Source organism: Diplotaxodon limnothrissa, linkage group LG1, assembly GCF_057381915.1.
Source record: "Diplotaxodon limnothrissa isolate DT_005_m linkage group LG1, D_limnothrissa_male_GT1.1, whole genome shotgun sequence".
In the NCBI taxonomy this organism is placed as follows: Eukaryota; Metazoa; Chordata; class Actinopteri; order Cichliformes; family Cichlidae; genus Diplotaxodon; species Diplotaxodon limnothrissa.
The window spans coordinates 8,156,974-8,174,065 of record NC_140596.1 but is presented as its reverse complement, the minus strand read 5'-3'; the positions used below and the strand labels follow the sequence as shown (position 1 = coordinate 8,174,065).

The 17,092-nt window shown below is 37.2% G+C and overlaps 1 protein-coding gene across 1 annotated transcript; it reads left to right on the top strand.

The window, feature by feature from the left end:
- Positions 1-492: 492 nt before the first annotated feature.
- Positions 493-14,670, top strand: LOC146639359 (semaphorin-7A-like). The gene is made up of 14 exons (XM_085361832.1): positions 493-715; positions 3,200-3,327; positions 3,442-3,480; positions 3,581-3,679; positions 3,970-4,057; positions 4,322-4,438; positions 4,537-4,679; positions 4,782-4,960; positions 5,484-5,589; positions 6,012-6,207; positions 7,809-7,924; positions 8,151-8,296; positions 11,791-11,846; positions 14,083-14,670. The coding sequence occupies exons 1-14, from the start codon at positions 619-621 to the stop codon at positions 14,451-14,453; spliced, it is 1,881 nt and encodes a 626-aa protein (XP_085217958.1). The 5' UTR covers positions 493-618; the 3' UTR covers positions 14,454-14,670.
- The last annotated feature ends 2,422 nt before the right edge of the window (positions 14,671-17,092 follow it).

Genomic DNA, 17,092 nt, shown 5'->3' with positions numbered 1-17,092 from the left:
ACACACAAAAAAAGAGTAAAAAACTAACATCGTTGTCTTTTTGACCGCACCCACCCAGGTAGTACAGGACCCAGCCGTGCCTCGTTCCATCTCGCTCCTTCCCCAAAAAAACTGGAGTCTAGTTTGACACAAGTCCCAAAATGGATATGGCAGGAAAAGCAAATACGGATACGGTGTGTTTACTTTTCTCATTCATACTAACTGTGACGCGGAAATTAATCTCAGTAGCTACATCACGCAAAAGAGTGTCTCCAGGAAGAGCTGGACTATACAAAGGAGAAAGGTGGACTCTTCAAACATTTCCTCTTTTGTTTAATTTTTTAAAAGATGGTCACATTTTCTGCTCTTCCCTGTTTACGTGCTTAGAAAAAGGTACGACTTGTGACTTTGCGCCCTCTCGAAACGTCATGAGACCATAAAATGTAGGCGTGATATATAAAAAAAATAAAATTACGTGGCTTTCTCATATATGGGCGGTGCAGCTGTGTAGTACCTCTAGACCTGAAAACATTTCTCTTTCAATGCTATTTTCTATCGAGATCAAGAACAAGTAATTGGGAAAATAATTTTCTGAACTATTGGATCCATCTTATAATATCGTGCCTGAAGATCTGGAAGATGAGGTTCTCATTAGTGGCATGTCTATTTTTTTTACACATCTGTTGTCTGGCTGTGGGAAGCGATCGTTCTCCGAGGATGATATTCACAGAGAAAGGTAGGAAATGGGTTTTTTTCTCTTTTTAGCTAAGATAAAAAATTGAGTAAACATGAGTCATAAAGCCCAAAATCGGGAAAATCTTCTCAATCATGTTAAGTGACTTCCTGGCATACTTTACGTCTATTAAAGTCTATAGTCTATGACTATACTCAATATGAATCATTGTGATTCAGGACAAAAACACGACATATTCCTTTCAAAAGTACAGTAGATATTATTCAATCCCGTTAAAGTGTGTGTCCACCATACATATGGCTCAGAAGATCATCATTGCCTAATAATCTCTGACGCTATATAGAAAAAAATGCACATAAATGTATATTTTTACATTATTGGGGGGCTACATAAGCCATCACTTGATGACAGCGCCCCCAGCAATGTCTCCGTATTATGAGAATAGTTTGCACTTTTGGGATGTTTCAGGTAAAGTGTGTTTTAAGTCTCCAACACTGATACTTGTCATGAAATATCTTCATGTTCGTCTCTCCAGCTGTTGCAAAAAAAGTCTTATTTAATAATGATAAGGCACACTGTTAACATAACATTAGAATACAATGTCAGAATATAATACTAAAACTGCATTATTATTACTACCTATGCTAAAGTTATCTTTAGGGACGATATGATGAAATTTAGGGGGTGGTTGTGCACCCCTAAAAAAGGGTCTACACGTGGCTTTGGATGGACAGACGTTAAGTTTCCTGTTTTTTTCAGAAAGACTCCTACGCTGTTCAGTCTTAGGCCCCCTGTTCTTTAGTTTTTTCTTCTATAGTTGCAAATAACACCTGGAATGCTATGTTAACATGTAAAGAGAATCTTTACACAGATGTTTTAGGCTCTTCTGAGTCAAACTTGAGGAACGTCTGGCTGTTTTTGAACAGCTGCAGACATCATTGTATACCACGAAGTTGCTCAATCGTGGTAAGAAAGCCAAAGCCATGTTGATACATTTCCTTCTTATCTATGTGTTACGGCCCTAGCCTCTCTCTCTCTCCTGAGGGTGCCTGTGTGGGCGTGTCCCACTACCTCCCCTGCCTGAGATGCCACCTTTCCCTCCTGTACAGCTGACTCCCATCAGCAATTAAGGGTATTTAAGCCCAGAGCAGGGTGAGCTCTGGGCCAGAGTGCCATTTTGTGTGGGTCCAGCTAGTGAGCTGAGTGTCTTGTGGTGTTTCCAGCTAGTGAGCTGAGTGTCTTGTGGTGTTTCCAGCTAGTGAGCTGAGTGTCTTGTGGTGTTTCCAGCTAGTGAGCTGAGTGTCTTGTGGTGTTTCCAGCTAGTGAGCTGTAAGTTGCTATCACTTGCTGCTTATGCTGGGTGCCCAAATTCTACAACTTGGTCGGACATCAAAGTCTTATTTGCTTCCTGTTTATGGGACAAGTGTGTTTGAGCCCAAAGCACTTATAAAGAATTCTGTAGCTGCAGAGTGCAAATTGTGTTACTAAGCTGGACTTTGATAATGTTCTTTGTTTGTTCTAATTTCCTATATTTATGTGTTGTTGCTTTAATTTATATTTTCATAACATTGTTTGCTGGTCAAGTGTCCCATGAAATAAAGAGTTGCATCCATTTAAAGAAATGTTTAAAAGGTTCTATGTACAAAGGAAGGCATGTAAAAGAATAAAGACGTTAGGGTTTCAATTAGTGGAAGTTTAATTATTGACTTTTTCACCACGTTTTGACACTTACACTGAATTCCATTTAGCTTCTCCAGTTTCAGGGGTTTGATAGAGTTCATACTGGGTTTAGCTAATTAATATATTATATAATATTAACATTTATATCATTTTATTTCGTATGAGACCATTGCTCTTTTGATTACATTTTTCAGAAAGCCCCGTCATTGCTGCAGGTAGAAGAAGTAATTTAGCTTATAAAGCACACTGACTTTCTCAGTAAAAGTGTGCAAACCAAAAAATTGCTTCAGTCAGTTGATTAACATCAGGTCAACGCCCTGTACTTTCAGTAAGCACTAACATCTGCTGATGTGTACTTTTCTTCTCAGATTACAAAAGTAATAGTTTGAAACAAAAAGAAAACCTTCACCTTTAAACACAGAATAAACTTAATATTTATAACTAAAAGCTTATATTAGCAAGTTTATTACAGTAAAAACCTAAAACTCTCACATTCTGATTTCTGTAATGTGGGTGAGGGCGTAACAAAGTAACAAAAATGGATCCCCAAAGGGTTTAGGATTCATTCTCAGGATGACGGGAAAAAAATAATTAAAAACAAAAAATATATGACTTTAGTGGCAGCACTATACTACATAAATGGGTTAACTGTTGAGCCTCATTGTGGTACATGCTATAGATATTGGGAGATGTTCCAGGCAGGACCAGACGGACTGAGAACAGGTTATTCATGTATAAACATGTGTACAGTAACATTTTGTCCTTGTGCTGTGCTTGGCAATTTTACATCATTGGCTGTGTTTATCCTTTAATATATGTTTGTTTGTTTTTTATTCTTAATTCTAGAAGCTGCAATGAATAGGTTAGATCTTCCTCATGATCCACCGGTGCGGATTTTTCTAAAAGAGCAACCGGACACTGTCTTAGCTGTTGGAAAAACATACCTGAATACCTACATTAAAAACCAGAAAAAGGTAGAACATAGCTGTATAATCACACTAAATTAATGTATTGAATGCTCTGAAATAAATGGATCTTCATATTAATATCATGGGAAAGTAATAGTCATGCATTATGTATTTCCACAGAATCAAAGACGTATGCGGTTGGAGAATTGCAACAGTGATGTAAGTAAGCAGTGAACAGATAAACAGAGCAAAATTAAGTAGTTTGTTAAATTGTATTGTTTGAACACTCAAAAAATCTAACAACAATCTTGTTATTTAGGATTGCAGCTATAACATCACTTTGGCCCACCTTATGGAAGATGCTAACCAGTTGTTTGTGTGTGGAACCACTGACGATGAAACAGTTTGCTGTAACTCGGTAGGACAGAGTACTGTGACAGAGAACTGATATAATACTGGGAACTGGTAGTTGTGTTGTTTCTGCTCAGGGTTGATACTAAGCGAAGCTACTTCTGGTTTAATTGAAACAGCCCTCTTCTGCAAACAAAGCAAATACATCACAGCACTTCCTGTTTAGCCATATTTGTTTTTGCTTTATAATTTTTTTGAACTATCTGTTAGATACAGGGTGTTGGCTATACATGTTTATCATCTGTGATGTACATTAGTTGGGATACATTAAGATAAACTGTTCTTTCTTTTTAATAGAATTTGGCAGAGCAGTCACCGATATGCAAGGATATAAAAGATATAAGCTCATTTAACATAAAGGAGGGTGACCTGTCGGCCCTTGCAGGTGAGTTTTTTACACACAAGATGCTTTTGAATAAATCTGCTGATGAATCCCTCCTTCCTCATTCACCTTTTTCTATGAGTCTGTAATTTTAATCCTTCTTGTGTGTTTACAGAAAGTCTGTACTTTTGTCAAAACTACTAACATCTTTTATTTAAATCAGTCCCTTTTAAAGGTTGCTTCTTCTCCCTATTACTATAATATTGAACTAGTTTCTCCCTGTTTGTACATCCCTATAAAACGTCAATTTGCCACTGTTTGTTCCAGAATCTGAACAAAGTACAGATCTCTACATAACACGCTCTGGATCTGATGGATCTGTTGAATCTGTTGGCATTCACAAATTTGGTAAAGCAGAAGTGGGGCCAAAGAACCACCATAAAGGTATTTTCATAAAGTTAGAGCCACAGAGACCTTATTTAGTGAAATCACATCACTATGAATGTTTGGAGACAAATAAATATTTCTCTTTCAATGTTTAGAGCAGCATTATGTAGGATTGGTGCTCAGCAAACGTGAAGAGGATCCCTCCCAGAACAGAGTTTATGGCTTTTATAAGGAGAAAACCGAAGACACTGGACTGTTCAGTGAAATGTGGCTCCCCTTTGTGACCCAGGTTTGCATGGTAAGACCAAAATAGTTTGAAAATTTGTATTAAGTGCCACCAACAATAAAAAATAAATAAATAAACATAAATACATAATGATTGACTGTCCATTGCTTCTAGACAGATGTTGGTGGTCCTAAGAACAACTTGCAGTTTACTTGGACATCCCAGATGAATGCCAGGCTCTTCTGTGGAGATCAGGAGAGAAAACAGCATTTCTCTGAGCTGGTGGATGTTTCCACTGTGGATGCAGATCGATGGCAGGATACAAAGATCTATGCACTCTTTAGAAATGAATGGTAGGACTATTATCATTGATTTTGATGCTTCTACTCTATCATAGTTAATATATGTCATTATTATGGTAATATTATTCACATTTCTACATTTGATTTAACATGAAATAATAGTTATAATACAGTTATTGTCTGTTTTTATGACTCAGTGTTTGTGTAACTGAGTCATGTGCTGTTTTATTTTTCAAAATATGATCATGACTGGTTTAACATCACATGGATGTTAAACCAGTAACCAAAGGTTTAAACCAGAATGATTTGGCTGCTTGATTTGGAATTTTTACACAGAAGTAAAACACAGGAACTTGGGAAAATTGTAATAGAAAAAAATGCCACCCTCATAGTGCTTTTATGATTTAACTTAGATTTATTTGGTCAGGTGACACTTTATGTCCTCTGTAGTTTTAAGCCATGTTCTGTTTATTTTTCCCCTTTTTTCAGTCTGTATGGTCAGCTGTTTTTGTTTTTCCAGCCATTTTGCTTTAAATGTGTCAGACAAACCTGCTGACTATGAGTCTCCCTGCAGGGGGATGAGTGCTGTCTGTGTCTACACGATTGAAGACATCAACAAAATCTTCGAAAACTCTCCTTTCAATGGCTACAAAAAAGACCAAATGGACAGACCAAGGACGGTATGAGACATTTAAACTGGTCTGAAGAGAAAAGTGTAACAAACAGTGCCACTACACAAAGATTCATGTATTTTATGGCTGATATCTTTCAAACCAACTGCGTAATTATACTTAAAAGCACAAAGTGGCCTGATCTTTTTAGCTATATCTTTTGGTAAACACAGGCCTCATTAAATTGCCAAATAAATCGAGTGTATTAAACTTGTTTGAAACAAGTAACTTGGAAATTAGAGACATGATTTTCTCCTAATTCACTGATCCTATAACAGCTTTTGAATTTTAAATGGTTACTCCGACAGCATTATCAGAGTAAAGTTTTCATATGCAGCAAGAGAAAACAAAAGGCTTCACATCTTCAAGGGGTAAATGGGGCCACACGTGGTATGAAGCTCTATTAAATAGAGCACTTTTTTCTTCTTCAGTGCGCTCCTGATAGCTCCAAGCTTTCAGTGGACACCCTGAAGAAGATTGAAAAGATTTCAGAGATGGAGCAGTTGGTTCATCCTGTCGGCAACCCTGGCCTTCTTTTCTTTAATCATCACAACTATACCCACATCCAAGTTGACAGTAAACCAAACAGCAGAAGTAGTAATCAGAACGTCATCTTCCTGTCTTTAAGTGAGTAAAAAAAAATCTAAATGATAAAATACTAAATGTTAAGAAGAATGTTCTGTGTGTTTGTCTACAGTGGAAGGTGAGTAGAAACAGGACATAATATTAAAGTAGTCATTACTAGTATATGTCTAGTAAAATAAGGCACACATCGGAACAGACTGAGTGGGACTGGGTTGTAATGAAGAGGAATTATTTACTAAAGGGCAAACGTAGGTGGGTGGTGTAACCTGCAAAACCAGAAACCGAAAGTTTCCTGTATGATCACACCTGCTGGGGTCTTCACACAAAGGTGACGAGTAGAAGAACAGGTGTGGCACAATCTGAATGTAACATAAAACTCCCAGATATAAACTTCCTCTTTTTCCTTTTTTATGTTGACATAACAGGCTTTTTGTCACGGTACTGGGTCGTGTGACCCAGTGTTTGAGTTTTAGGTATTTTTTGTATTCATTTTCAATCTAGTTAAATTCTAGGTTGCTGTTCAGACCTTATTTCTTAGTTATTTCTGTCATCTCCGCCTGTACTCAGTCTCCCTGGTTCCTGCATCTACATTTCATGTCTATGCGGTTAAGTTCATGTCATGTTTAATCTCCATGTCTATGTCTCCGTGTTTCCTGTTTTATTTTGTAAGAGTCTGGTGTTCTTTGTTCATTGTAGTTAGTATTACTCTCCTCTGTATTGTCATTATGTTTCATTCGAGTCAGCTGTGTTCTCATGTGTCTCCACTTCCCCTGATCACCTCATGTGTGTATTTAAGTCCTCAGTCTTCCTTTGTTTGTTGTCGTGTCGTCTGTGTCCCTCCCCTCTGGTCAAGTTAAGTGTTTTTCAGGATTCTGTGCAGTTCATGTTTGCCATTTGGTTTATGTTGTTTTTCATGCAGCCGCACGATGAGGTTCCGTGCAGGTCATGTTCATGTCTGTTTTGTCATGCCATTTGGTTCAGTTTCCATGCATCTGCACAGCATTCTGTTCACAGTGATCATAGTTATTCCTTTCAGTCAGGTTAGTGTTTTTCCAGTTTAGGTTTTTGGTTAGTTGCAGTCTCTGTCCCTGTTATGTTTTGTCTACTCCCTTCTGCATCGGCCCAATTAAAGGCTCGCTTTCAGTTTAAGTTCACTCCCGTCTCCTCGCCTGTGTTCGCGCCTGGGTCCACCACACACACTCTCCACATGGTCTGCCCCCGCTGGCCCTGACACTTTTGGTTTTCCTTTTACTCCAGTTCCCCTTAAAATAACATGTTGAGTCAACGCACACTGTTTGTACTTTGACCTCCGTGACTACTAAGTCAGCCTTTTCTAAATATGATCAGAAGAGTATTAAAGTATGTGATGAGTTAGATGTGACTGTTGAATGACTACCCCACAGGCTACTATACAGAGTGGATTGCGCCTTGTGATGTGTGTGGTGCTGAGATCACAGTTAGTCACTGGTTAACAAATTTATTTGATGAGTTTATACAGGTTCTGAAGACAAAATGTAGTATCATATAAGGTAACAGATCCAGAGAGTGAGTGGGATGGCAGAGGTGGGTTAGAGTGGTTAGACAGTTTTTAACTGTTAGTCATTTCCTCCCTCACCCCTCACCCCCATTGTGTCTTTCCACAGATAATGGAGGGATTCATAAGGTGCTGCAGAATGAAAGTCACACCTTTGTAATTGCTGAGTATCAACCATTCAAACAAAAAGCACACGTTCTCAGCATCATCCTTCAGTCTACCTTTGTGAGTAACAATGATCACTGTGTAACCAATGTCCCAATCAAACCACAAAGATTACTCATATGGAATAAATGGTTTTTGTGGACGAAAGGGGAAAAATTGACAATTTTATCTCCTAAAGAATCTACTGTAGCATCTAATCAATAACTTTGAAATCATTTCAATCTTTTTTTCCAATGAATTTTACGAAAAAGCCCAGTACATTAAGAAAACCTGTCCATCATTACAGAAAAAGCTGTATGTGAATGATGGAAGACAACTGGTCCAACTTGATGTAGCAGACTGTTCCCAGTATGGAGATACCTGCCAGGACTGTATGTTATCCAGAGATCCTTACTGTGGCTGGGATGGCACCCAGTGCATACGTGACACAAAGTAAGACCTCAGAGCTTTATGGAACTCGTATCTATAAAATATGAAGAATAATTCTTCACAGCCAACAATTGCATTAAACGTTTCCAACAGTAAATTAAAATAAGTGTTTATCCTAATTTGAGGTAAGTCATCCAAGCGAACAACAAGTCAGCTTCACAGTTGTGTTGAATGCTTTTCCTTCCCTAAACAGAAATATGAAATATGTTCATTTTTTATATTCATGTTTAGTCACATTAATTTTCTTTGCCTATGCTGGTATGTTTCTTTGCCCATTACTACTGCTGCTGCTGGTCAACAGTCAAAAGGCAATAAAAGCAGAATCAGGACTGTTTATTAATACCAACATTACTAATACCAAATATGACCATGTAAAAACATGGTCATATTTATACAAACATTACTCTGTAGTATTTAAACACTCATTAGTGTACCTTTTGAATCATACACAGGTTTGATTCAGATACTACAAAGTCGTGCTCGCACGCCCCGAAGAGTATAAATGATTATGCAACATCATTAGTGTACTTTTTGCCTTGTGCCACCTGACAAAGCTCGACAGATGAGTTACTGCAAACTTAATCTAGGATGAAGCAACACTCGGGAATTACAATGTCCCGTAAATCATGTTGTCACAATATTTCAGCACATATTGACACTTGGAGCCGTTTGTGAATTTGTCCTACTGTAGCTCTACTGCTTTATGAAAGACTAGTGTTCTGTGTACCGATCAGGTATCAGCCAACAGGTGACTTTTGTTCAACTGAGAAAATATTAACATAAATAACCAAGAAAATCATGAGTATATTTTGTATATTACTCATAGATTAAAGAGCACATATACCAAAACAAGATAATGTGCATTAAATTGAGCAAATTTCATTTACATAGTGCCAGTTCACAAAAGAGAGTGATCTCAATGCATTTTATATTGTATGGTCTTAGACACTACTAGAGTTAGAGATAGCATAGAGAAACATAGAAGAACAACAAAGAATGTCTAAGGAGCTTGGAAAGAAAAGTGTCTGGAATTTCTTGAAGACGTTTCACCTCTCATCTGAGAAGCTTCTTCAGTTCTAGGGTCAAATGGTGGAGAGTCACAGATTTAAGCCCTGTGGGAGTGTCCCCCAAAGAGGGACAAAAGGACCCCCTATAGATCCTCTACCTAATCACATGAGCCAATGTGCGAAAACGGGTGTAGGTCACAATCAGTCAAGGTTTCGGGTGAGCTCATTGTGAAACCTAGCCCCACCCTATCTTGTGATTTCCTGAGGTCAGATGGCCCAGGATGTGAGTGGGCGTTAAGGCGTCTGGGAAGGGATCTCAAAACTGGATTATAGATGCAGACAGTTGGTGTCGTAAGCCACCACCTCTGTTCAAAGATGGTCACTCACAGTGGACATAAATGGCCTCTTTTTTATCATTAGGGGGTTATTTTGTCCCTCTTGGGGAGATACTCCTACAGGGTTTAAATGTGGGGCTCTCCACCATTTGACCCTAGAACTGAAGAAGCTTCTCGGATGAGAGGTGAAACATCTTCAAGCAACGTAAAGAAGTCCAGATGCTTTTCTTTCCAAGCTCCTTAGACTACAATGACCTGGATGACTGAGAACCTTCACAGACAACAACAAAGAATATAACAGCCAACTCCAGGCAGTTTAATTGGACCAGTAACCACAAATCAGTTATATGCAGCCATGTGTCAAGACATTTTGCTTTAGTCGAGTACAGGATATTGTGTCACATGTATGCAATAAGGATTTTGGCAACTAAACAGTACCTGAGCTCTAAGAATATGTCAGTTTCCATGTCTACAGTGTGCATGTGTCTACCTTAGTATGAGTAACGCATATTTCATTGGTGGGTGATTGCAAGATTCCCTCCAGATGCCTGCAGGCCCTCCAGTCTGTTGTGACTTTCCAGACTTGTCTGTGCACACACTGGCAGACTCAGACTGAAAAAAACAAGAATATTTCCCTGCACACCTTGCAAGGACTGAATACCTGGATTCAGATGGATATCTATATTAGTTCGTGACATTTTCTTGAACATCAAGATAGCGTGCACTAATTTCCCCTTTTTTTTCTCCAACTTGATTAAGATGCATTTGTGAAGATATGATGCAAAATGTCATGTTTTTCCCTGTTTTGCAATGTTAGTCCTTCCAAAAATTCCTGGATCCAAGCCTCATTCTAGTCATGCATTTTTCATGCAAATCAGTCCACAGATGAACTAATAACATTGTCACATTGATCGGGGTAACAAATCCTTTTCTCTGTGGTCCACAGCCCTGCTCATCCATGAGCGTAATCCTGATCATTTGCATGGCTCAATGAAAGTAATGCTATTGTTAATCTTATTATTAAGCACAGCAATTCAGAAATGGCACTAGGTTTGTACACTTAGAAATGCGTTGCTGTAAAAAAATGTGTGATTTTGTTTTTCACATTCAGCAGCTGTTATCTTTCAGGAAATGCGGGTTTAAAAAAGCATACTACGCAAACTATCAAGGAAATTACGTTTTTCAACATAAATCTGATAATGACACGAGAATTTTTTTCATTCTAAAGAGATGTGTTCACTTAAACTTTCCCAACATTTTTCTTCTCACATGGCAATTTGTTAATTTCTGTAAATACCTTTATAGGAACTATATTGAACTATATCAATGCACTGGTATTTTCATTCTCACTTTGTGATTCTAGTTTTGTTCCACAGAAATTTGACTTGAAGATGAAATTTACCTCTTAAAAGGGAAGGCACCTTTAACTGTAAATGGGAACATTTACACAACATTATAGTGAAAAGAGAACAGGGTCTAGTGAGGTAAAATTAGTGCTACTCAAACCTCAACCAACAAACTTACAAACACAACCACACTGCATGCAAAAGTACAGCTGGGTTTTTGCAGCTCCACACATGCAGATGATTTTTTCGTTTTATGTGGGAGATTACTAACCGCTAAGGATCTTTTTCTCTGATAAAATGTTGTCAAGGTTCACTTCATATTAATCCTCCACTTATGAAAAGATCAGGCTAAGTTGCCCACAGATGGGGAGAAATCCCTTTTTCTTGACAGTTAAGAGGGATAACAAATTTCAGAATATTAGTAATAGTAAAACTCCTAAAAACTCCAAACCATGTAGATGTGGAAGCTCTCTTGGAGCACATTTATGAGTGGGGACAGTACTATATGTTGTAATGTTACAGTTATTGAATCATTCCACTTTTTTTCTTTTGATCTGTTTAGATTTCCTTTTGCTTCAAAATCCCAGTACAGTCAAAGAGTGTTGTGTGAATGAAAAATACTGAAGTTGGTATTGACTATCTTACACACTACCAAAAATTATTTTCTAATCAAAGATGTTTTAGTTAGAAAACAATATACACAGATCAAAACTTTCCACTGGTTCCAGTAACATGTTAATTTTTTTAAATCGATTGTTAAGCATAATCATTCCATACGGCCTAATTTACTCATACATTATCTTTTTCAGGGGGAGCTGGGATGATGCAGCCACTGGGGACCTTTCCGTCTGTAATGAGCACAATGGTATTTAAATTCATTTCAGTTTTACTTTACTGCATAATGCCTATTCACAACAAAACTAATCTTGGGACACTTTAAGGTGAAGACCCTGCATAGCAGAGGAAAAACCCAAAGATCAAACGATAGTCTATGAACAATCATAGAAGGAATTGTTTAAATATTTTGGGGGTATTTGAATTTTATTTTCTTGTATTCCGAACACAAGAGCTATTAGATGCACCACAAAACAATACAGTGCTGTATACACTGGTAGTTGGTACTTTCTTAGCTGAAAATTACCCAAATGTATCCTCTCCCTTTCTTATCTTTTGTGATGCTAGTTCAGAAACCTAATACAAAAACTAAACACAGTTTGTGAGGCCTGTTAGTGTTATCATTAACTGTCCTTTAACTGTTTATATATTTATCTGATATTTAAGAAATACACTATTGGCTTTATCATATAATATAAATGTATTATTTTTTATTAGGTAGTCTAAAAAGCTAAGATTGAGTAAAAGGGCCATTTTAGCTGTAGCCCAGGAGACTGCATGATCGTAATTTCCTACTATTTTCAGTCTTTGGTTCACTTGAATAGATTTGAATGGTTTGCCATTCAAAATAATCTTTATTTAATTTTTACCAGATCATGAAGAAGCCCTTCAGTTCAGTTTCTCTTCCTCTATTATAAAACTGACTGATAAAGAAATGCCTGGTGTCATAACAGTAATTATCAAACGTACATGTAAAAAAATTTTTTAAATGTGGTTAATTATTAACTAACTTGACAAACTCTCACAAAGAGCTGAGTCAATGCAGTTGAGCAGTAAAGTCTGTTGACTGGCATTAGAGGAAAAATGGCTAAAATGTGGATTGTTTAAATGCAGAATGGACAGCATGAAAGAAAAATAAGGATTTTTTTTATCTTATATTGGTGTGAATTGTGTAAAGCTACTTTAGCAGAGTCAAAACAAGAGCAAAATAAGTGAATGGAAAAATATCACAATACACTTATACATAATTCAATTATAGGTAGGAAACTGATCTCTTATAAAGTTATAAAAGTCTTTGCAAAATATACTGTGTAGATGTATGAGCATATGCAAGCGCATAAAGACCCCGCTCTCGCTTCCTCTGTGGTTTCCGTTAGTAACCCATGGCGCTGTTTCCTCATATACAAAGCAAAAACAAAAAAAATCAACAGCAGCAACACAAGTAACACAAGCTCTGTCTATACACTAATCAAACATTTCAAATACGGCAAAATGTATGTTAAAAGGACAAATTAATACACTCGCAGCACATTTTTGAGTGACATATTTCAGAAAACCTACACAAGTAATGTAACACACAAATTTTCCAGCAAATTGATGCAAACCGCAAATTCAAGACAGAACCAGAAACCAGTTACCACCAGCCAATAAGACTCATTTGAATAGCTTGGTAGGTGAGAGTGTGCACATTGTATTCCTCCATATGCAAGGGGGATTCAAACGCACAGCAGACAGCATAGCCTTTATTCATCATAGTTTAGCTTCCTGTCTCGCCAAATAGGTCACACGTTAAGGGGAACAAAAACTAGATTTGTTTCTTCTTATAGCTGTGCATCTGTATGCCACACGCTTCTGCAATGATACTCATCATTGGTGCCATCTGTGGTCAAATGTGCTTCAGTTTTAATCTTATCAACATCTTAAGATCATGTTTATCTGAGTTACTAAAAAAAGTTTTTATTCCACAACTTGTGCTTTCATCATTACAAACATTTACCCTTTAAAATTTAAATAATTTACATTAATAATATCTCATAGTAATCCTTTTATGTTTATTTGCATATGATATAGTTCTTCTATTTTATTCTGTTATTCTTTATAAATACTTCCAACCCTTATAGCTGATCAACTTCCTCTTTTAACTTGAAGTTCTCTTATGCTTTATATTCTATAATTAACAACTGAAACACTTACACACCATTAGGTATTTGTTGAGCTGACTGCAGTGGAAAACTCAAATGCATAAATAGACACAATGTCAGTTTTACACTATGTAAACAATGATTGTTAAAATATACAACCGCATTTTCTCTGTTGTTTGCTTTAAAGCTACATTGCCCTTGGTCCTTATATGAACATTCACCTGAGGGAAGGAAACCAGTTTGATTTAGGTTAACTACACTACATTTGAAATCTGACTGGTTTAAAAATAAACAGACAAAACGAAAAGCAGAACTGAAGTTGTCCCTCTTCTGTTGTTTCCACAGCATCAAATTATACAGGTGACCCAGTCCCAGTCCCACGTTACTCAAAGTATTTCCTTCAATGCCCAGTGTCATCCCGTCATGCTCAGTACAGTTGGCAGCACGATGAAAACTCTACAGCCTGTAGCTCGGAGAAAGAGCAGTGCCTTTATCTGATTGACAACATGGACAGTGAGTGCAAGGGAACTTACAAATGTATATCACAGGAGATGGGTTACAGTAAAGTCCTGGTACAGTACGAACTACAGGTGGAGAATGACGCGAAGACCCAACAGTACCAACAACTGTGGCCGAATAAGGCAGAGGGCCGAAAGACAAGCCCAGTGATCTGGGTTTGTGTAATGATGGCTCTGATTAAGAGTTTGTCCTTTTAGTTCCTCAGTGATGTAAGTTAGAGGCTGAATCTGTGATTGTCTAAAATCCGAAATTTGTTACAATTACTGTTTTTTCAGTGACATTTATTGTTTCTTTCCTTCCATTAATTAACTGCACTTCCAACATCTGTGTAAACATCTGTAACAGCTGTGGCTCAGACAGGTAATGCAAGCCATTCGCGTTATTTTGTTTGGTTTTTCCAGTGCAATATCAACTCTCTGCAATATATGTCGTTTTTTTTAAACAAATAATGACCTTATGAATTGTATGAAAATGTAAACATTCTTTTAACTCTTTCTTTACAAATTGCTAAGAAGCCCTTATGTGTTTTGAAAAGACTGCCAGTGTTTTAGAGCATTTTTATTCATGCACATGTTGCATTATGAAACTTTCTATTTCTAATCTTTACTGTTATTGACGTGCTGTGAAAAAATATTTGGCCCCTTTCTGATTTTTTTAAGTTTTTTGTGAAAAAGTAACTGGTTCTGCCAACCTTTGCAGCAAGAACTGAAATCAAGTAATTGCAATAATTGGCAATCACATCACTGTAGAGACATTTTTGACCATTCTTTTTTGCATAATTGTTTTAAATCAGACACATTATTTTGTGGAGTGGCCTTGAGCCAATCACAGAGGAATTTGCTAGTGTGTTTCTGATCATTCTCCTGCTGCATAACCCAAGTGCACCTGAGCTTCCGGTTACTAATTTATGGCCTTACATTCTCCTCCAGGATCCTCTGGTAGAGATCAGAATTCATGGTTCTGTTATGGCTAGTCCCCAGACAATCACACTTCCCACCACTATGTTGTTTCTCAGCTGTGTCTTTAGATTGTGGCCTGATGGGTTGCTTTTTGAGATCTGTTAGCTGCTTCTCTTTGTCAGACAGGCTCTATTTAAGTGAACCTTTGTCTAAAGTTTGTTTGATGATCTGAAACATTTAAGTGTGACGAATGTGGAAGTGAATACTTTTTCACAGCACTGAATGTTACATTGGTTTCCTGTAATGTGAAATTTTATCTGAATGTATGTTTCGCACTTTAAAAAATCCTGTCATGTCTGCTACCTCAAGCGTTAGATTTCACAAGACTGAGACCCTGTGTCAGTTTTAACATTCACACATCTTTTGTTAATAGCAGCTATTGTTGAAGGCTGTTTCTGCATCAACACATTTTTTTGTCCCTCAGGTTTCAAATTGCAAATAAGTTGCTGCACTGCCAAATACTTGAGCTGACAGTACAAAGTACAAATGCCAAATTAATTTTATTAGATCTTTTGTTCTGTGATGCCTAGCAAAATACAGGAGAGAATACAGTGTGTTATTAAATTCATGCTGTGCTGCAAAATTACCAAAATACTCACTTTCTGATTTCTAATTTGGCCCAACACAGCAAGCTTTTCCACATTTAGTAATCGCAGGCCATAAATTATTTGTAGTTAATTATATTTCATTTGTTTGCTTTTATCTTTTTTGTATTTATTTTTTTTGATCAGTGGTTTTATTTTGCTTATTTTAAACTTGCACTTCGGTCGGCCTTGTTACCTTTAAATATGCCAACCTTAATGAAATTGACCACTGGGTGGATGGATGTGTGGGGCTGTTTGTAGATGGAGGTTGTGAATGCAATACAGGGTTGTGTCTGTGCATATGTGTGTGTGTTTTCATGCAAATCTTTCATAATCTATTCAGTATCAGTGAATTTCACTTTTGAACTTTGAGCTTTTGAACTGATCTGTACGTTTAAAAAAACATACATAAGCAAATCTTATATAGTGTACATAGTTTTTCCATATAAGGATAATTCTTTTTTATGCCACAGCTTCCTTCCTTTTTTTATACCGAGTTTAGTTCGTCAAAACCTGACTAAATCTTTAAAAAGAGAATAGCTGCCACCATGAATCATTTCCATGTTTCAGTCTCAGAGGAACTGTGATATTTACCTTCCTTAAAACATACCTGTATTGAAAAAGCACACACACACAGTTTATAAGTAATTAACTTTTATACCAGAAGTTGCATACGAAAGTTGAATGTACATATTGTAATGCTACACACCAGTTATTGAATGTTCCGCCTGAGTATTTTCAATGTCATCATTATGACACTGTGAAACTTAACGTGACATTCTGACTGGGAAAAAGTTACTCTAGAAAAAATGCCAGCCAATGAGAATACAATCATAGGGTAGTGAAGCCTGTTCTGCAGACACTGAATGGGGGTCCCGGTCACAGAAGGCTGGAACCTATCCCAGCTGTAAAACAGTGAGAGACGGGGTGCACCCTGGACAGGTTGTCAGTCTGTTGCAGTAATGGCGATCATAATAAACAAAGTGACTGTAAAATATTATCATTATACCATATTATTCTACCTTGTACAACGTGGTGTTGTTCATTCTGTTCCATGTTTTAGATTTCACAAGCTCTATTTAGCAGCTGGACATTGATTGGAGACTGAAGTGCTAATTTTAAATTAGGACCAAAAAAGACCAGTTCCCTCTACTTCCTGATTTCTAGTCAGTGGGTGCTGTGTGAATGTGTTTATAGTGGTGTGTGTGTGTGTTTTCTGACTTGCAAAGTGGCAGCAATTTTGTACATATTCAAAATATGTATTTTTTTACAAGCAGTCCTGGTAGGTGTAGT